The 22,504-nt window shown below is 40.0% G+C and overlaps 2 protein-coding genes and 1 pseudogene across 4 annotated transcripts in view; 1 reads left to right on the top strand and 2 right to left on the bottom strand.

The window, feature by feature from the left end:
- SH3BGR (SH3 domain binding glutamate rich protein) overlaps window positions 1-3,435 on the bottom strand; it is a 29,733-nt gene extending 26,298 nt beyond the window's left edge. For 2 of the 3 annotated variants that reach the window (XM_087966884.1, XM_026673981.2), the window contains exon 1: window positions 3,225-3,429. In XM_087966884.1, the coding sequence (XP_087823010.1) occupies window positions 3,225-3,269 (45 nt within the window). In that variant the 5' untranslated portion in view covers window positions 3,270-3,429. Of the gene's footprint in view, window positions 1-3,224 lie in introns of all 3 variants that reach the window. The other variant, XM_087966885.1, reaches the window with a different exon arrangement.
- LOC113424465 (cilia- and flagella-associated protein 47) overlaps window positions 1-22,504 on the bottom strand; it is an 851,958-nt gene that overhangs the window by 504,159 nt on the left and 325,295 nt on the right. The window lies entirely within an intron of this gene.
- On the top strand, window positions 5,777-21,595 carry LOC148130508 (uncharacterized; annotated as a pseudogene).

Here is a 22,504-nt window from a genome sequence, read left to right as displayed (position 1 = left end):
ACATCAAGTTTTCTCACTCTTTTATAATTCACTATTTTTTTTCTAATTTAAATGTGACAAAGTTGTTCCTTTAGCTACCATGGGGGAATCATTCAGTTTCTATTATCGTTTTAGCTCTATAGGAATTTGTAGAGCAATTGGTAGGAGATGAAGAATGGAAACTGGGAAGAGATGGAGAAATGGGGTGGGGTGAATAGTTTGCAGGCAAAATTTGGGAAGTCCAAAGCTTAAAGATATTGGGAAAGTTATTTTCCTGCTTGTATACTGAAATGAGCTAACAAGAGAAGAAATGCACAAACAGACTTGAAGACAGAAATAAGTCGCCATCTGTAGACAGGCATATCTCATGATTTACAGATGAAATCCACCCACAATACAGTTAGCTAAAGCAAACATACAATCCAAAATAAACATTTACTTTTAAATGAATTTAGAATATTTCCTCCTGACAGATTTGGGCTGTTCTTAAAAGCACAGAGAGAAAAGGGAGCTTAGCTCTCTTCACCCTGTTTTATTGGCCAGGCAAAAAAAGAGTGAAAATTATATAATATGGCTTATTTTAACATTTTCCTAACAGAATTTTAAAAACTTGTCTCTGGTGATTAAAGATATCTGACAGCTGTGTAAAAGCTTCATCAGTTTCCCTGCGGCATTTTCATTATTCTTTCACCTCAAGGACACACAAATACTTCAATACACATACATGCACAGAAAAAAAGAGCTCTAAGTTTTACACGCCATAGTCAATTTCATCTTAGATCAGAGTTTTGTTCCTTTTCAAAGGTATTGTAAAGAAAGCTTAGCAATTCCACAATCAACTATATAAGTAACCCATTTTTGTTCATTAACTTTATTTTCAAAAGCAAAAAAAAAACCTCAATAAACATATCCATTGCTCAATTATTGCAAAATACACAGATGTGGGAAAAGATCAGAGTTGTCTTTTTTTTTCTTTTGAAAGTACCTTTATTTTGCCATATCTGACTGACTGCTGCATCTCTGAACCAGGTCTATTCAATACACAATTGTTTACATGCACTTTGCTCAGGGAATTTTTGTCATGCTTGTAGCAACCTCCCCTATGGGGATCCTGGCAGAACTCCTGATATGGTGTTCCTCATACTATCCAACCACAGTTGCAGGTCAGTTTGGAGTGCACACATGCACTCCAGGGACATGGACACACACACAAGCAGCCCTCTATTTTTATCTATAGAACCCACTCACTGCTTCCACACCTTAAGTCTAAAAGGACTCTAGTTTGGCTAGAGTAAGGGACCTCTCAGGGACCATTCAGGGATCAGGAGGCAGTTGTCCAGGTGCAAGTTCTCTCTCTCACACACACACATCCTTTTCTTCCAGCAGCAGTGCTTGTATTTTTGCCCAAAGCCCTTGCTTTCCAGATTCCATTGGTCACAGCTTTTTGGGCTAGTAAGAGGCTGGATGCTGTTAAGAATAGCACAAAAGGGACAAGATTCTACTGCAGAGGAGGAAAAGGGGATTTCCCCTTCACATACACTTACACCCCTGAGCATAAGGCACAACTATCTGGTGGCATTCGCCACCTTTCCAAGGAGAACTCGACTCAAGGCCCCCTTTACTACATCTTACCGAACAGGCATAGTCGGGGAAGCTCATCTACAGACAAAATGGTCTGTTGTTGCTGGCAGTAGTGGAAAGCTTACCCGGGCCAGGTCTGTGGGTCAAGTCATCCCAGAATCCCATCTCAAAGGTGCCAATTGTTGCAAGAAACTCCCAGGGATCCTTTCTCCAAGGGAAAAAAAAACAGGCAAAGGGCAGCTGCTTGGGAAGAAAGTTCTTATTTTATTTGGGTCAGAAACAGTACAAAACTTTTTTTTTCTGGGACAGTTCACCACACACCGATAAATTAGCAAGGTTTATATACAATTTTTAGCCTTTGGTGTGAGTGAGATGTTTTTATGACCAAGAGAAAGCAGGAAATAGTTTTATGGTGAGAGCAAATATTCTGTTACCTTCTTTATCAGCAGCGATCTCCCTGGCTAGACCGAGGTGGAAGAGCATGGGCACAGATGTTAAAACTCCCATGCTTTTTCAATGTTGTTGGATTCCAGGGCTGCCTGTCAGCATTCTATTGCCTTTAAGGAATTGTATTTTATTAGTGGAGAGGGGTTTCTCTGACTTCAGATCAAAAGGAGGGGAGGCAGATCAAAGGCTTTTTAGCTTCTATCGTGTTCATTGTAAGTAACTTTTACTTTCCATTGAAACTTCCATTGTTCCATACCAATTATCCTGTTAAAATTCTATATTTCTAAGACACCATGAAATATAGACAACTTTCTCACAAGGCTATTGCCATTATTTGTTTGGTGGACCTCAGCCTAGAAAAAAACACCAGCCAAACTTCTTTCATCAAGGCTTGCCAACCATTCTTCTCTGGAAGCTTCTTGAGGTTGTCTTCATGAAAGCCAGCAAGCAATGAATGTAGGACTGCAGCCAGTTTGTTTAGATAGGTCACTGTGGCTGATTGCTCAGCCAAGACTGCAATTTGAGCTCATGTGGGAACTGGATATAAAAGGAAACTCTTCGTTCCCAGTTCCCACCTTCCCTTTGCCTACTCTTTCTTCACTTCAGCAAACATAATGGTTCTGAAAACAGAATGTCACCATTAAGATATAGGATATTGAGATAGGAAAGCTTAAAATAACCTGAAAAGTGGAGATAATGTGTACAGCTGTAGAAAGGAACCCTTTAATATATCCACTGCCTATTTCTACCAAGAGAAAGTGTTTTCTGCACTAATGTAATCAATCGAAACTGTTATTCTCCTCCAAACATATAACTAGCAAACTTTAAGCAGGCCTTAGCAAGGTTGTTGAAAATAAAACTCTAACATGTTGTGCATTTTCAATCTGTCTGAAATAAACAATTTGTATTTTTGCTACATGGTGAATCGACTAATTTGTGGCATGGTATGAAGACAATATTTTTCCGATGCGGTGGGCATTAACTTCAGTTGCAACAACGGACTAACAAGGCTGCACGCTTGGAGAATTTCAAAGCGTAAGGAGGGAGGGGGAGGGGGGGGAGAGAGAGAGAGAGAGAGAAGAGTTGGGGGGCGCATTTTTTTGTCATGGGCTCAGACTGCAGAGCAGCAACACACCCCTTTCTTAAACTGCGAGAAAGCAAGCAACTAGCTTCCTAAGACTTCTGCGGAGAAGCATAAATCACACAGATATTCTTACCGCCGTCGACCCCGAGGACGTTGCCACAAACACTTTAATCACCATTTTGGCAACAGCAGTAGAGACTTGGCGCCAGAACCAGCGTGGCTGCAGCGTCCAGTGTACGCAAAAAAAAACCCCAGTCTGTTAGCGACCCTGCAGCAGCTTGGCAAGCAGAGAGAATCGCCAAGGCATCTCCACTTCTGCTAAGTTCAGCCGGTCCCTAGTTCTTCCCCTGCCCGTTCATTGGCTCTTGAGTCTTTCCAGGAGAGATGAACCAAGAGACGATTGGTTTGTGGGGATATCTGTTACGAAAGTCCTCAACTTGTCACTTTAGATTGACCGGTTGGCAGCCCTTAAAAGGTCAGGGACTTGCAGAGCACCAATCATTACAGATTACTGGAGTAGGGTTGGGGGGGAGAGGCGCCCAGCAGGAGGAGGAGGAATAATGATAAAGATAATGATAATAATCATCTGTTTATTTAAGGGTTGGCAGTGGTGTTGACATTTTTTGTAACATCAGTTAGGATATTCAAAGAAAATTCTACACTCGTTTACAAAATAAAAAAAGGAAAATTAATGATTTTTAAGCTGATTTGCTTCAGCATGCAATAGGGACCATTTTGTACAGGCACCATCCTCAAGTCACCAAGATTCATTTGATATTGAAATTAACAGAAAACCTCCTCAAGCAGGAACATCAATTTAGCACATACAAAATTAGGACACAAAAACTTTTTTAAAATTTTATTTTACAAGGAAATCCATTAATATTCAGATTCTTAAATTGTTATTAGAGTCATTAGAGACATAGATGTGCTGCATTTTGTTTCACACTTTAGTTCTTTGGGAGTTTGCTATTTGCTGGAAGAAATAATAATTTAACATATCTAGGTTTAATGTCCTGACACAATCTAATTTGTCCAGCTGGAAGCCCTATGACTTTTTACCAATGACTTCTTGCTTCAGCCCAGCTCTGGAAAAATAGATACGATCTTTCTGTATAATGCCAGCTTTTTACAAACCTTGTATGAGTCCTGAAACACAAAGAGGAGCCTTACAACTGTACAGTGAAGAAGATTTTAATGATAAATTTTCTAATCAATCCATGAAATCCCTAGATATAAAAAAGACATTATTGGAAAAGTGGAATGTAGGAAAACCAGGAGAAGATTATAATTAGACATAGAATGTATTAAAATTGATATAGGCAACGTATCTAAGCTAATTACTAATGAATCTTATTTTCAGTATGGGGTCAGAGATTAATGTTGAAAAAATTACCTGAGTGTTTTGAGTGGATGTTGTGCAAAACTTCTTGTTCTTCCCACTTCAATTCTTTTTTTGCACATTACACTGTTTTATAAAAAATTGAGATTTTGGTAAGAAAGACTCTTGCTTTAATTAGTTGAAATACTCCGTCTATGATGACATGAGCCTAGGCAGCACCTTGAAAACTATATAATGGCTAAACCTACCTTATTTGGCATCATACCAAAGCAAAAAATAAAGCATATTATGGCTTTTTTAGAATTAAAATGAACCAATTTTCACTTTTGCCTTCTCCTCTTCCTCTACACAGCTTTATGTCAGCATTATGTTTACCTGAAAGGTAAAGTGGTGATGTAGTGTTGATATATTAAATAAATAATACTCTCTTGGTTTACTATTATGAACAGAATCTAATGTTCTTTTATTCATATTTCTGAACTATACTGATGTTGATTTAGCCACAGGAGGCCATTAAGAATTGGGAACAACTATTTCTTCCACCAATAAACAGAAATTAAAAGTATACATTGTAACTGGATCTCTATTTCTTTTCTTCTTAATCTGCATAACAAATTGTGAACATCATATGACATTATCTTTGATTATACAGATTACTTTCTATATTTTTCTTTTCCCAGGTGGGCCGATTCCCATTTCAAAAATTGTGAGCATTATAACTGATATTGAGGATTTTCATCTTTTGGGAAACATTTCCTAAAATTTTAGTTCCTTCTTCAGATTTCTAATTCAATATTTGTATGTTTGTAAATGTTCAATAATCTTATTAATGGTTTATTTCTAACATGTTAGGATCTAGAAAAGCAAAATTGTCCTTTATATTTGTTCTGTAATTCAGAGTAATTTCACTTATCGGTCTTAACAAAAGTTAGCTGAAACCGGAGACTCCCAAGGTAGGACTACTCAACACTTTTTTTACCACAGCAATGCACAATCGGCCTTGCCAAGTTCTTGCAAGATGTGAACTAGTCACACAAGGACTTGAAAGGTTTGATGATAGTCCCGAGAGTTATAGAGCTTGGCAATTGTTCTTCCAAAATGCCATCAGAGCTTGGATCGGTCGTATAATGAGGAGATAGATCTAATAATTAAATGGCTTGGGAGTGAATCTGCTGAGCATGACAAGTGAATCAGGGCAATAAGTATAAACTACCCTGAAACAGGCCTTAAAACAATCTGGGACAGACTTGATGAGTGCTATGGCTCAGTAGAAGCAGTGGAGAATGCATTGTTCGAAAAACTCTATTGGTTTCCCAGGCTGCCTAGCACTTAGCGACTTACTAATGGAATTTCAAGTAGCTAAGTTGGAAGGGGACTTGCAAGGACTTGCAAACCTTGACACATCCAGAGGTGTCAACCCCATTGTAAAAAAATTACCTTATAATTTACAAGAGCTGTGGTTCAGATATGGCTCCAAATATAAAAGAGAGCACAATGTTCCATTTCCCCCCTTTTTTGTTTTTGAGGATTTTGTGTGCCAACAAGCTAAAACAAGAAATGATCCTAGCTTTGACTTCACATTGTTGTGTGCTGCTCCTTCAGAACGTAATCCTCGTAAGTCTCTAGTAGCAGTCCACAAAACTAATGTGATTGCTCCAGATTCCCTTCACAGGTCTGCCAGCTCCTCTTACATAGAGATCAGAGATCCTGGTAATCAATGTCCTATACACCAGAAGCCACATCCTCTCCTAAAATGCAGAGCCTTCAAGGAGAAGTCCACAGAAGATCACAAAGCTTCCCTGAAAGCAAACAACATCTGCTACAAGTGCTGGTCATCAATTTCCCACCTTGCCAACGACTGTAAGGTCAGTGTAAAGTGCACGGAATGTGGCAGCACAGGCCACAACACAGCTTTACACCCAGGGCCAGCGCCATGGACTTTACAGCACACTTACATTGGCAGTGAGCACAGCAGGGAGGAAGAACCCACTGCTACAGCCACAGCAGAAATCAATACAAAATCCACGAAGTCTGCAAAGAGATTGCAGATGGCAAGTCCTGACCCAAAATCTGTTTAGTCAGAGTCTCACAGATCCCGAATGAATGGAGATTCTTCATCCAACGCAGAATCTGAAGGCAGCCTCATAGTAACAGGAGCAGTGTTGTGCAAACCTCAAAGCTAAGTCACGGTCCAGATACCTTATGACATGACTCAGGTGCTATTGCCACATAATGATGCTGGATACGTATCAAAGGACCTCAGCAAGCCTGAGAGGAAGCTACCAAGGGGATGTTATATTACTGTCGAGTTCTCAGAAGCCTCACCTCGGTGACAACCATATCAGCAAAAAAAAAAGCGATAGCAGCTCACCTAAGGCTACCACCTCAGAACTCAAATAGTGGTATCTGTTGATACCAGGCAGGGAGTGTCATGCCACAACTTGTAAATATTGTGCTGTTCTTGCTCTAGCCCACCTACTAGTCAGGGACAGATAAGCCTAACTACATTGTCTGAAGCCAAACTCTATTTTCTCTCAGCCTTTGGAGAAGACAGAAGCAGCCATTTTGACCGTGATACATAGTAATCCAGAGATGGGCCTACGTCCCTCACACAGAGCCTCACTGGTAAGGTTCAAGCTGTTTGTTTGTTGATTGTTATATTGGTTGTTAGTTAATGCTGTCTATCTTGTATTTATATTTGATTTTCACTATTTGTATTTCCTCAGTTTCAGTGTACCTTGTTCTCACAATAAAACATTCAGATCCACACCACGGTCTGTTTCATTGAAGAGTAGGAGGGTTCAACTGTCTATCGAGCTGCACACAGACTCACGTGCAGTGGGAACAGAACAGGAAGTATAGACTCTTGGTTTTTCCCCCTCGTCCCTCCCAGGAACAGCCTATCCCCTACCCATGCCTTCTTCCTAGAGTAGACAGAGAGTGACTGGCCCCAAATCCCCCAGTTTGTTTCTGTGCCAAAATCTGATGCATTGGTAACCAATAAAATAATTAAAGTGATGTGACAGCATAAAAATTAAATCGCTTTAAACATATAAGTAAAATACCACTTGCCTATCAATAATTTGTCAATAATGAATGTGTCATGTTTATGTATTTATTTTTTGGCTTTTCATAGTTGTTAAAATCAGCAAAGCAATACAAGTAAATATCAGTCTAAAAGCCACAACTCTTTGGAAGTGTGAGTTTGAAGGAAGTCCAATGACCTTCCATGAGAAGTGGAACAGCTGGACAATTCTTTTATCATTCTTAACTTCTGATCATTTGTAAGTTTTGTTTCTGCTGATAATTGCCTTCTTCCAACATGCATCTTATAGTAAGATTTTTGGAAGGGCTATACTGTAACTATGTTATAAACATAATTTTATTACTGAAAAGTATTAGTAGAAAATCCTTGGGACATTTAAGAAAAAGTTTTAAGAAGAACTAGTGAAGACATGGGACAATGTATGGACTGTGATAATATTTTATACTGATCCATGGTTTAGATATGTTTTGCTGAAGAAATAATGGCTAGTTTACCCAACATGACAACCATAAAAAAAGTCACTGCAATTCTCCAAACAAAGCTATTTCCGATCCACTTGCATGCCCAGTGTAGAAGTTCAGGGAGGGTTTCTGGCGTAGCTGCCAATTTTTTGAGGTGGTGGGAGGCTGGCAGTTTTAACTCTATTCACTTTTGAAAAACCCTTAAAATATGGTTTGGGCTTGGTGATCCTACAGAAATAGGGAACTGGAAATGGCTACATGATATATAGGATTTTTAATGAACACTCCAAAGGCTTTGATTATAATTTTTTTTTTAAATTTTTCTAATGGCTAAATATGGAAGTCAGGATAGAAAGAAGGTTTCAATCCAGTTCCAAATTCTTGCTCGCTAAATGGCTTGTAAAAATATAGATACCTTCAAATTCTACAGATGATTGATACTTTTCAGAGTCTATGGTACTAGTAATCAATCACTCTGGGACCAAATAAAGGATGACTACTCTTTCCTTGCTTGATACAGTTGAAGTGGTGGAAGAAAAGAAATATAGAGGATAACATAACAGACTTTACAGGAATTTTTGGAGAAATAACATTAATCATTAAAGTCAGGATAGCAAGCATTGCCCATAATTCTGTCAGCACAAATGAAACCTCACTTGATAGCACCTAATTAACTAACTGAGAGCCAGTTTGGTGTACTTATTAAGACATCCATAATGAAACCACAGACTGTACTTTCTAGATCTGCTTTGGGCATGAAGCTAGCTGGATGACCTTGAGCCAGTCATTTATCTCAGTCCTAAGATGAAGGCAATGGCAAACCATTTCTGAAAATCTTTGTCAAGAAAACTGCAGGGATTCTCCGTGCAATCTCTGAGGAACGGACATGATTAGATGAAATAAAAATAACAATTATGGCTCTCCTGATATGAAGACATTCCAGTAAATCTTTTTTAAGCATGTGTCTACCTATCCTTACATGAACCTTGAGTCAGTCAGGGACTAAGGATGCCCATGTATTAGCTTAGATCAGGGGTCGCCAACCTTTTGGACCTCAGGACCATCAAACTCATAATTTTAGAGACCACTAACCGGTTCTGTGGGCATGGCCTAATTTGTGGGTGTGGCTTGGTGGTCATGTGACTGGCTGGGCATGGCTTGTATGTAAATATTATAAATATTTATATAAATATTGAATTTTTTATAAAAAAAGAGAAACTTTTACCCAAAATCAGGCAAAGCAGGCAGATTGAGTTGCTCACAGAATCATTCAGTGATCTATCTATCTGCCATCAGCTAGCTCAGTCTCTCAAATTTGCTTGCCGTGAGTCTGCACTGAATTTGCTTGCAAGCAAACCTTCGGTCCTAAGGGAAGCAGAGCCGAAGATCTAAAGACTAGGTAGAAAGCAAGAAATCCAACCATTTTCTGCTTCCTAGCTAATCTAAATCTCCCAGCACAGCAGAACAGATGATGGTCGGAAAAAGGAAAAATAGCAATTTAGCAGGCAAGTTTACTGGATAAGGAGTGAGTCGGCGGGGAGGGTTCCCTAGGGCCATGTGGGCGGCGCAGCCTTGTGTTTCTGCGCAGCCTCGATTAATTGCTTTGTCAGGGTGCTCTGGGGGTGAGATTTCTCTGCGGCCCACCAAAATTTTCTCACGGCCCACCGGTTGGCGACCGCTGCCTTAGATGAACTTTTGGGAAGTATAGACTCTTGTTTTTTCCCCTCATCCCTCCCAGGAACAGCCTTTCCCTACCCTACCCTATGCCTTCTTCCGAGAGTGGAGAGGGAAGGACTAGCCCAAAATCCCCCAGTCTGTTTCTATGCCAAAGTCTGATCCTCATTCACCAAATCAAACTGGCTATTTGCATGACTAACCAATAAAATGCAATAAAAGCGACATGACAGCATAAGACTTAAATCACTTAAAACATGTAATTAAAATACCACTTGCCTATCACTAATGTCAGACATTAATGTATCATGTTTATTTATTTATTTATTTTTTTGGCTTTTCATAGTTGTTAAAATGAGCAAAGCAGTACAAGTAAATATCAGTCTAAAAGCCACAACTCTTTGGAAGCGTGAGTTTGAAGGAAGTCCAATGACCTTCCATGAGGAATGGAACAGCTGGACAATTCTTTTATCATTCTGAACTTCTGATCATTGGTAAGTTTTGTTTCTGCTGATAATTGCCTTCTTGTAACATGCAGCTTATAGTAAGATTTTTGGGGTGGTTTTTTTTGCAGACAATTTATAACTAGGTTATCAACATCACTTAGTTACTGAAAAGGTTTGTTTCATAAACCTGGAAGCTAAAGGATGCAACTTTAAATTTTCTTATTGTATTAGTAGGAAATCCTTGGGATAGTTTAGCTCCATTTTCACTGGCAGAGGGTTGCAGGAGGCCGTCGCAGCCAAAAACAGAGCTCAAGAGCCCGTTTTCTCTGGCAGAGTGCTTGGGTCTCCACAGGCACCCCAAACATGAGTGATGTTGAGGTGGCCACGCCCACCCTGTCCATGCCCACTTTGCCCCTCCCCAAGGTCAAACACAACCCTGATGCGACCTTCAATGAAATCATGTTTGACACCCCGGTTTAGAAAATGGTTTAATAAGAACTAGTTAAGACATAGGAAATATATGGTTCATGATAATATTTCATACTGACCCATAGTTAAATTACAGTTTGCTGAAAAAATAATGTCTACTTCACCCAACCATAAAAAAGAAAGAAATTGCAATTCTCCAAACAACGCTATTTCCGATTCACTTACATGCCCAGTGTAGAAGTTCAGGGAGAGTTCTGGTGTAGGTGCCATCTTTTTGTGGAGGTAGGAGGCTGACAGTTCTAACTCGATTAACAAGCCCTTAAAATATGGTTTTCTCAATGGCATTAGTGTTTCTACAGACATAGGGAGCTAGAAATGCCTCCATTGTATGTAGGATTTCTCCAAAGGCTTTGATTACATGTATAGATTTTTGGCGTTTTAATGGCTTATAATGACTTTGACTGAACTTCTTGTGTTGCCTATTCACATGAATAAGACAAGAAGCTTTACAAACATGTGAAAGAAAGAAAGAAAAAGAAAGAAAGAAAGAAAGAAAGAAAGAAGAAAGAAAGAAAGAAAGAAAGAAAGAAAGAAAGAAAGAAAGAAAGAAAGAAAGAAAGAAAGAAAGAAAAGAAAAGAAAAAATCCCTGCGGTACTCTTTGTCTCTCTTTCCTGGTTTGTCTGATCCATGTAGGCTTATATTGGAGCCTCTGTGGTGCAGTGGTTAGAGTGCAGTACTGGAAACTACTTCTGCAGCCAACTGCCAACAATTTGGCAGTTTAAATCCCACCAGGCTCCAGGTTGACTCAGCCTTCCATCCTTCCAAGGTGGGTAAAATGAGGACCCAAATTGTTGGGGGCAATATGCTGACTCTGTAAACTGCTTAGAGAGGGCTGAAAAGGCCTGCGAAGCGGTATATAAGTCTAAGTGCTATTGCTATTATTGTGCTGAGAATGGTTGCTTTTTTCCTTCCTGTATATCATTGTGTTTGTTTTGAACAAGGTTTTGGGGACATTGTTTATGAAGGCAGTCAGAGGGATATCTAAGTATTATTACATCTCTCCTGTTGGTCTCTGTAAGTTTTAAATGGGAAAAAAAGTACATCGTAGGGCAATCATTTTTGAACCATGGATCCCTTAAATGGGTTTAGTTACAGTCCAAAATCCAGAACCAATGGCTTCTGTGGAATTGAAATTTAAATGACATAAAATTATCAAAGTAGCTGGGTGAAAGAAATAATGTTGCATCCCTGCTTGAGCAGGGGGTTGGACTAGAAGACCTCTAAGGTCCTTTCCAACTCCATTTATTCTGTTATTGGAATGTCAGTTCAGGTATTCTGTGAAATGTAATACTATTATTTTAGTCTTTTTGGCTCCTTGAAAGAACCCAAGGCTCTGGAGGCATTGCCTTCTGTGAATGAGAATTAAGAAAATAAAGAAAATAGCATATTAATTAACAAACACATTAGTTCTTCAGGAAGTGAAGAATATAATGCAGGGGACCAAAATTGTGTTGATCTTTTTGGGTACAGAATCAGAAGAAACAACTTTTAAACCTGTAAGACTAAGCCTTAAGTAAATGTTAACATAATACATTATTTCTTTGTCTGACTACAGTGCTTTTTCCTTTGGGAAATTTAAAGTAAAATTGACCATCTTCCCTGCCATTGGTGGACTGATGGATTCTGATGATACATCCCTTCCTCCTATGGTCCAAGAGGATAAGATATATGGGCAATGTAGAAAAAGTGGAAGTTCAAGTAATTCTCCAGGTAGGCTTAGTAAGAATAGCAAAAACAGTCAAGGCAGTAACTGTAGTTCCAGCCACTATGGAAATGCTCAATTTAACTATTCCAATGATTTTTACAATAACGCTTCAAGAACAGCTGTTGTGGCAATAACATATGTATTGCAAGTTACACCTGAGAAAATATAGAACAGAAGGGACTCCATCTTTGTTCAAGATGTGACCTTCTTGAATGATTACTGGACACTTATGTAACAGTATTTAACCAGCATATCATGTTTTGTAACTTGTTATTTTCTAAAGTGAAAATATTATGTCCTGGGCTGGAGTGGGGGTTTGTATTTTGGCTTGAGAATCAATGTAAGAGATGCTTGGTCAGCCTGACATTAATGGAAGCCTGTTAATGACTTATTGTGTTAAATGAACATAAGATGAAAAAATGATGATGGGGACAAGATTTCCCAGAGATGATGGTTTGGGAGGAGTTTGGGAGGAGTTAAAAATGGAAAATTACCCAGGCCTACCCAGGGAAGTCGATAAAACTCCTATGTGAGAAAAACAGGAAGGATTATGTAATCTTTTCAATATAATAGCCTATAAAGGATTGCAACCATTTTAAGGACGGTGTCTCCTTCTTCTACTCGTTTGGGAGATGGGGTCCTATTCACCTATTTGCAAATATCCTGAATAAACATAGCTTCTTACGGTTTCTTTGGTTGTCAAGTCTGTTTTTTTTTATACAAAATTCTCTCAGCTGTCAATGGCAGTGGAACATCTCAGAAGTACTATCACAAAGATTTTCTTTCTTTTTTATTAAGTTTTTTATTTTATATTTATATTTATTAGCCACCCAATTAGAAACTATTATTAGACATTAGCCAGCATCTTCCTAAGAGAATGATACTTTTGGTATTGGAGGAAATTCTAATGCTTTCACGATGCTTCCATTTCCAAGTTCTATTCCTTCTATTTTTTCCATTTTTCCTCGCTGCATGGATAATATGACACATTCTTCAAGTCCAGAGTTCATTTTTTTAAGTTTTATTGTTTTTTAAGACAAACAGAGACAAACACAACATAAAAACATCAACCCATCTTCCATATATATATATACATACAGTGTGTCGGTTGGTTTAGAAATTGTTTTGTGCTTCCACTTCGTAGTCTTCAATTACAATTACATTGTGTATGTTCTCATATTCCAGTGACTTTCATGATAACACTTCAAGAACAGCTGTCAAAGGCAGCAGGAACAGCATTTGTTCAGAAGAGAACAACGGTAGAACTACTCAGAACTACTATCACAAAGATTTTCACTCAGGTTCCTCTGCAACCTCAAAATGGGAAGAGTGTAGCAGCTTTACTATCCCATTGCTGCAGCCACTAGAAACCCAAGAGTGGAACTTACCAGGAAAGAAAAAGGAAAATAATCTCCATATAAAAGGTAAGAAGGTGATTGGTCACCTAGAACGCTGCGGTGCATTGTGGTTAGCAGATCTCAGCCAAACAAATGCCAGCTAAGCCTTTCCTGAAAATCAAGCCGTAGTGCTATAATTGCACTTTTGCTAAGTTACCCTGACACTTCTACACTGTAGAAAATACACTATACTTTGGGAAGTCATATGAATGTTGTTAAACATATTTAAACTCTATGTAGTTCATTGATAAATTAATGTGCTGCTTTTAACGCCCTCAGTCAGTAATTCCTCCCTCTGTGTAATGGCGGTCGTGTTGATGGGTATAGTTCACTAGTCATACAGATGTCAGTGTAACATGATTTCAATAAATAAACTGAGGGATAGGAAGTATGGTCCAGTATATAAAAAAGATTTGGCAAATTTGAGTTGTTCATTCCTTCATTCCTTTTGAGGCAATTACTTTCACTTTTTTATCATTATTTGGATATGGTGTGCAAGTTTGTGTATGTGTGTGTGTGTATCCATCTGACTGTCTAGGCGGTCTTGTATAGTGGCTAGGGTGCTGGGCTACCAATCCTGCTTTAGGCAAGACTGGCTGAGGAATTCTAGGAGTTGAAGTTAATGCATTTTAAAATTGTCTAAATACGGTCTTAATATATAATGTGTGTATAGCAGTTATGTCTTACGATAGCTAATATTATGAGAGTTCATGTAGGATTTCTCACAATAGGCCAATCAACAAATAGTTGCATCAGAGATTGACTCAAGAAATGATATAAAAGGAAGTGAATCGATGCGGTGAATACATATTTGAGCATTTGGCTCTGAGGCTTATGTAAAGTTAGGTGATTCTTACTTTGCTCAATCTTATATGCCATCTTCATATTTCTTTTAATGCAGGAGGCAAAATGCTGGTTAAAAAGAAACCTCCGCAGAAGACCACATTTAATACCGACCATACCATCAATGCTCAGGAGAAAAATAACATGGCTTACCATCTATTGTCAGCAAGAGACCATAAAATTAAAGAACTGAAAAACGAAGTAGCTGTTCTCCAGAATAAATTGGAGACGTCTACTATGGAAAATAAAATGTTGAAGGGTCTTCAGTGCCAGCATTTAAAAACAATAAAGTAGTATGAAAATGCCGAGATTAACCTGCCTGATCTTTTGGCCACGCGCTCTAATGAAGTGCAGACTCTGAGAGCACTTCTCAAGAAATCTCAGGAAGAAGAGCGCAGGGCTTCCAAGAAGCTTAGAGACGTTGAGGTACAACTCTTAAAAACAACGGACTCCTTGCGGGCATTGCAGAAACTTTGTGAAGACAAGAAACTTGAAGAGAGAGAACAACTTCAGCGTAAATTAACATCACTTACCCAAAAATTGGAAGCTAGTGATAAGAGAACCCAGGTAACATGCAACGTATATTGCTTAGAACTACATAGCATACCCTCCTGGCAGTGGTGGGATTCAAAAAATTTTACTACTGGTTCTGTAGATGTGGCTTATTTGGTGGGCATGGCTTGGTGGTCATATGACTGGGTAAGGCGTGGCTTGGTGGTCATGTGGCTGGGTGGGCGTGCTGGGTGGTCATGTGACTGGTTGGGAGTGGCCAACTTGACATCACTCACGTCAAGGGTGTCTTGCCTGGCCTCACCTTGCCTCAGAGATACAATTTCCCTCTCTATTTATTTACTACTACTAGAGCTGTCACCACTCGGCTCCATGCCAGCCCACATCTCATCCCCTGCCTGGATTCTCCAGCAGCTTCTGGGGATTGCCTGCTGGGAGGCACAGGGACCATGTAGCACGAGGCTACTCTGCCTGCATTGCCCAGGGCAGCCACCCCTCCCTCGCCGAGCAAGTGTTTTGCCAGTTGTTGGGAGGGAGCTTCATTTGTTCAACTTCTACCTATCCCACCATTAGGCACCACAAAAAAAGGAGGAGGCTAATACGGCCTGACAAGAAACAAGAGCAGCGGGGAAGATGCGAGAAGCGAAGCCAAGTCACCTGCCCCACGCGGTCAGCCCTTCCCTTCACCCCACCGCTTCACTCCCGCTCAGCATTTCCTTGGTTTCCCAACCTTTTTTCCACACAAACTTCCCCCACATGACCCCCACCAGTGAGCTGTTTAGTTACAGCCTCTTTGGGCAATGAGGTGGGAAAAGGTTGCCACACTCACCCTTTCTCCTAGCACTCACCCATGCCTACAAGCACCTATTGCCTAGTCCCATTAGCCCGATGTTCTAGCCGAGCAATCCTACTCTTCCGTGAAACACGTGCGCCCCTCCTTGCCAGGCTGCATCTCATCCCCTGCCTGCATTCTCCAGCAGCTGCTGGGTCTCGTCTGCCAGGGGGATGATCAGGAAGTATGAGGCGATTCTGCCTGCATTGCCTCTCGGCCAGCCGCCCCTCCCTCGCCAGGCCGAGTGTTTAGGCAGAGTGCAGGCCACCGCTAAAAGAGGCCCATGGGCTGGAAGGTACAGGCGATGGTGAGGCTTGACTACGTTTTGGGTGCTGTTCGGGGCTGCCGCCTGCTCGACCACCGCCCTGCCTCGGGTCCCGCATCAGCCCATGAAAAGGGGATATGCCGTTGGTGGATGGGCAAGCAGACCATCCTCAGGAGAGGCATTTTCTCTCAGGCCTCCCACATGGAAGGCCCCACGGAAACCGAAGCTGGGTCCAAAAGGCAGTCTCGCCTCATCATGCCCCGCCCACCAGGCAGCCCTTTGGCTGATCGCAGCAAACCCGGTGTGGATCTTCCTTCCCCGCCATTAGTGCTGAATCACAGCATTCTCACAGTGGCTGCCTGCACTTGCCCAAAGCACGCAGATGAATGGGTGGGAGAAGAAGGGGCGATGTGGGCAACATAGCATCATGCTCCCTGGTTGCCAGATGAGCCCAGGAACAGTGCTCCCCCAAGATCCAGGAATGGGGGGGCTAATGCAACTCGCAGGCTTATCTGGGCTGCTCAGTTGGGGCGCAGGCACCATGTGGGGAAGTCATGAGGGCCCAGCGTGCCACATGGGAAAGGAGGAGTGACTGGGCAGGGTTAGCTGCGCGAGCAAGCATTGGGTGGGCATGGCAACTGAGTGACTGGTGACCGGGAACCGGTTTGGGGGCATGGCCAGTCAGAAGTGGCTTCCATTTCTGTGACCCATGCCAAATTCTTGCTACCGGGTTGCCAGAACTGCCGCGAACCAGCTGAATACCACCTCTGCTTCCTGGTCCCCCAAAAACACTCACACCTGTCACCCAGTGGCCCCGCCACTGCTACTCCCCCTCCCTCTGGTCCTAGTGACAGAGTTCCAAGGCCCCAAAACCTGTGGAGCAAACACAGTACTTTAAAAAAAAGTGCATCGCACACTGCCACTGCATTGCCATTGCTTCTGCCTGACACCCAATTGGTTGGCGGTTATTTGTCCCATGCAGCCAAAGACCTGTGTAAAATGGTGTTTGGGCAAATGGGCATAGATGTAGGGCGAGTGGTGGAGGGCCATTGGCCCATTGGCCGTGGAGAATGTTGGAAGAGGGCTAGCAGAGGAGGAAAGCTGGCTGTAAATGGGCTGATGCGGATGGTTGGGGGCGAAGTATGCATGGCCAAGTGTCTGTGCCTAAACTTCCTAAACCCCTCTGTGAGGACTTTAGAAATAAATGCTGTAAGCTGACTTGCTTCAGCAGGCAGTAGGGACCATTTTCTACCGGCACCATCCTCAATATACCAAGATTCATTTGATATTGAAATTAACAGAAAACCTGCTTAAGCGGGATCATCTATTGTGCATACACAAAATTTAGAAACAAGAACAGCTTCCTCCAAGTTCTATTTTACAAGGAAATCCATTCAGATTCTTAAATTGTTACTCGAGGGATTAGAGACATAGATGTGCTGCATTTTGTTTCACACTTCAGTTCTTTGGGAGTTTCTTATTTGCTGGAAGGGATAGTAATTTCAAACGTCATTGGTAGAATATTTTTCCCAGCCTTTACCAATAAAACATAATCATCGTAGGCGGTGACCAGTTTAGGTTTACTTTACTGACACAGTCTAGCGAACCTTTTTGTTGTGGTGTGCCAAAAGCGGGCGCAGATGCTGGCACCCACAATGCAATGCATCACCCTGTGCATGCGTGTGCAACACATCCGCCCTATCCCCTTACCTGCACTGCACATGCATGCACCTCCCAGCTGATTTTCACCCTGTATGAGGCCATTTTCACCCTCCCGGAGACTTGAGGGAAGCCTCTGCAGCCTTGGGAGGCTGAAACCGGGCCCGTTTAGGCACTTCAGGTATTTCCGGAACGTCCGTTTTTCAGCCTCCCGAGACTGCAGAGGCTTCCCTCGAGCCTCTGGGAGGGCAAAAACGGCCTCAAATGGGCCGAAAATCAGCTGGGAGGCGCACTCATGCGCAGTGCAGGTAACTTTGGTTGGGGTTCACGTGCCCGCACAAATGGCTCTTTGTGTCACCTGTGGCACGCGTGCCGTAGGTTCACCATCATGGGTCTAGCTTGTCCAGCTGGGAACTGTATGACTTTTTACTAATGACTTCTTCCTTCATCCCAGCTCTAGGAAAACAGACACAGTAGGACCATTTTGTATAATGCCAACTTGTTACAAACCTTCTATCAGTCCTGAAACACAAAGAGAAGCTGCACAACTATGCAATGAGGAGGTTTTTCTGATACATTTTCTAATCAATTAATGAAATCAAAACCACAAAATTAAGATTTTGAAAAGAATGACTCTTGCTTTAACTAATCACATGAAAAAGTCAGTCTCTGATGACATGAGCCTAACCAGAACATTTAGAACTGTATATTGACTAAACCTACCTTACTTGCCATCAATGAAGCATATTATGGTTTTATTATAATCGAAATGAACACAATTTTAGTCTTTTCTCCTCCTCCTCGGTACAGTATAACTTGTAATGTTGGTATATTAAATAATACTCTTTTATTGTTATGATGAATAAAATCTAATGTTCTTTTATTCTATTTCTCAACTATACTGATCTTGATTTAAGGATTGGGGACGGTTATTTCTTCCACCAATAAAGAAAAATTAAAAGTATATATTGTAACTGGATCTCTATCTATTTCTTTTATCCTTCATCTGCATAATAGATTGTGACCATCATATGACATTATTTTTGGTTATACATATTATTTTTGACATTTTTCTTTCACAATGTGCGTCGATTCCGACTTCAGAAATTGGGAGTGTTATAACTTGAGATTGAGGATTTTCATCCTTTTGGAAACACTTGATAAAATTTCAGGTGACTTCCTTTAATTTCTAATTCAATATTGTATGATTGTAAGTATTGAATAATCTTATTGGTTTATTTCTAAACGGTTTAGGATTTGGAAAAGCAGCTATCGTTGAACACTGCTTCTTTAGGCACATCAGTTAGCAGTTAGAAAAAAAAAGATCACTGAAGCTCAGTCAATCACAGAAAATTTACAAGTAGAAGTCAAGTCGCTGAAGCTAAAACTTCAGGTATTTAGAAGCTTAAATTACATTTTTCTTACCACAGAAGGCATCCAAGATGTTATTCACTAAATGCTAATTTGAGCTGAGCCTATCTTAACAGATTTAACAGATAATCAGAGTTGGAAGGGACCTGATAGGTCATCTAGTCCAACGCCCCCCACCCAAGCAGGAGACCCTACACCTTGTCTGACAAATGGCAGTCCAATCTCTTCTTGAAGGTCTCAAGTGATGGCGCTCCCACAACTTCCAAGGGCAGGCTGTTCCATTGGTTGATTGTTCTCACTGTCACAAAGTTTTTCCTTATTTCAAGGTTAAATCTCTACTTGTTCAGTTTCCATCCAGTTTTCCTTGTCTGGCCTACAGGCGGTTTAGAAAATAGATTGACCCCTTCCTCTCTGTGGAAGACTGCTATCTTGTACTGTGGTTCTTTTTTTCAGCCTGTAACTAAACTGTAGATTGGACAAATGTTTTAATTTATGTAAGGCCATTTCCACGATACCATTTATAGGAATGGATACTACTTGAAAAGTGTCTCCCAAGATTATATGCTTTTCAAACATGTTAATGAAGGCCTGTATTGATAGAAAATGGGGGGGGGGGTCTTTGAAACTTGTCAAAACCTTCACAGTTCCAGAAAAAAAGGATATTTATTCTCCAGAACCTTTAGAAAAGCAACTGTTTGGCCAAATTGTTAAGTAAATTTTTTAAAGAGACAAATACAATGATTTACTAGGGGAGAGTTATGCAGTGAAATGTATGATCTCTGAAGAACTGACATTAATAAAATAAACTATATTATCAACATGCATTTAATAATGCATTTCTTTAGGAAAGAGAACGAGAACTAAGCATAACAAATATTTATGCACATCGGATACGTAAAGGTCAGCCAGAGAAAAGTGATTCCTGTTCTTCTCCAAAAGGTAGCACCGACTTTGTTTCATACTTTATTGTGAAATAAAAATATGATAATTCTGTGCCTTGTCAAAAATATTTCAAATCCTTGTTCTATTTTCTCTTTTAAAATGGCAATACTGCATTTTGTGAGCTCATTATTTAATTGTCATCAGTGCTGATTAAGCAAAAAATCATTCTCATCATGCTCTAGAAGCAATAGATAAGGGTTAGAAGAAGAGAAGAGTTTTATGGATATTTCCTAAGAAATCCCACTAAATTCAAAAGTGTTACAGGATTTTAGCGTATGTTCTGCTATAAAGATCATTGTTCAATCTTACCTATCAATCAATCAATCAATCAATCAATCAAACTTATATTTTGATGACTTCTAGAGCCTTTTAACTGGAGATATAAGCCTGGCTGTGGAACTGAAATTCCTTTATTCCCTTGTGCCATGTTGCCATTTTACAAATGAGTTAAATTATGTATTTTGAAGCAAAAAGTATTAATAATAGTCTAATTTATTTATAGATTTGTCAAATTTATATAGCGTAGGTGCCTATTTCACTAGAGCTACATAGAGCTCAAATTCATATTATTGCTGTTTCTTCCTCCAAATTATAAAGCCACACACATTTTTCCCAATCCTGCCTCCCTCATACACATTCAATATATAGGTGGAATTAACAAGGAGAGGGTGTTTCTCATCCCTTTGTGTATCTCTTTATTTTGAATGAAATGCAGGACTGGTTTATCATTGCCTTGTCTAATGCAGTATAAAATAGTCCCCTTGCTATTGCCACTGAAGGGATTGTCTAACATCTTCCTATCATGCTGCTCCTATCCAATATACACAGTCCTCAAATTATGACCGTAATGGAGCTCAGAAGTTTCATCATGTTATGATGGTAGTAAATGAAGGCACCCACATAACCAACCTGATTTTAAAACCTTTTTGGTGGTGTTTGTTAAATGAACGTTTCAATTGTAAAGCAAATGATTATTAAGATTAAAATGATCATTAAGGAAACATTGTGGTTGTTAAGCAAGACCATGAATTTTTATGGCCCTTTTTGCCAGCAACCGGCTCAAAAGGCTATCCACAAGCAGAAAAACACAGCAATTTGCCATAAAGAGAGTCATGTGACAGTGGGGCAGAACAGCATCAGAACTCTGGAACAAATATTTGGAGAGGAGCATCATAACTCTGAATGCAAAGCAACTGTTGGTTAAGTGAGGAATATGTGAAACTATATGGGAGAAATATGTGAAAAAATTTACATCAGGGTTATCGTTCAACAGGTCCCTTGGTCAACCCCAAGATACCATGCAGCAGAAGACCAAGGAACAGGCAACGTGGTGAAATAGCTGACTTTGTAGGAGATTCTGTCACCAATTATGAGCCCTCATTTGCCAGATTTCCAAAGGAAAGACAAAAAGACTCCTCTTCAACTCCCAGGGAAGAAAACAGTCCCAAGATACCACCTGGAAAAAAAAGACTTCTTCTAGAAAAATTATTTGGTCCAAACTGCATCTTAAATACCAAATGATGGCTTGCATTGTGTGATTGAGTAGATATTGTCTAGTTTTAGAATTAAGTGATATTAGATAGATATGAGATAGTATTAGAATTAGTTAGTATTAGAATTAATTAGATAGTATTAGAATTAAGCAGTATTAGATAATAGGTATTAAATCTAGGATGTAGTACAATAGATTGTAGATTAATACTAGATAGAATTAAAACTAGGAGATCTTAGATAGTAGGTATTATGGTAGTATTAAAACTAGGATTTTTAGATAATAGATTTTAGATAGTATGAGAACTAGGAGATATTAGTAAGTTTCTGTAGTTACTATTGAAATTAACCATCACAAAAAACTCTATTTTGTGAACTTTTTGCACACTTTTATAAATCATAAATAAAAAAGGATTTTGAAAAATATATTTTATGACTTATGCATATCTATAAATAAGATTTCCTTGAAGTCTCTATTGTTCCCATTTGAAACGAATAAAGGGGAATATTTCTTTGCAGCTTATATTCAGAAGTGTTGTTTCACCACACGAGGGAGCCAAAGACTAATCTTTTAACTTGTCAGCTATATAGTTTACTAGACCATGTGGAATTAGTTATAGACATTAATTTTAGTTATGTTTTTGGACAATGGTTACACGTAAGATACTTGATACAACTGAAAGAAGATTATCAGGTGAAACTGAATGTTCCAATGTTTTTTTGGATAAATATACAGAAGTAATTCAGGCAATGGAAACAAAGCTTGAACTGCATTCTAACCACTGAGCCATGGTGGCATATGGCAGGTTGACTCTTCCCATAGCCAGTTCAATCCAGAAGCGGCTCAAGGTTGACTCAGCCTTCCATCCTTCCAAGGTGGGTAAAATGAGGATCCAGATGGTTGGGGGCAACATGCTGACTCTGTAAACTGCTTAAAGA

The sequence above is a fragment of the Notechis scutatus genome, chromosome 5, assembly GCF_049901735.1.
Source record: "Notechis scutatus isolate UNSWTSFEM ecotype Mainland chromosome 5, rNotScu1.2, whole genome shotgun sequence".
NCBI classification, from domain to species: Eukaryota; Metazoa; Chordata; class Lepidosauria; order Squamata; family Elapidae; genus Notechis; species Notechis scutatus.
Note: the sequence above shows the minus strand (reverse complement) of the source record. Positions and strands in the feature narration are given on the sequence as shown.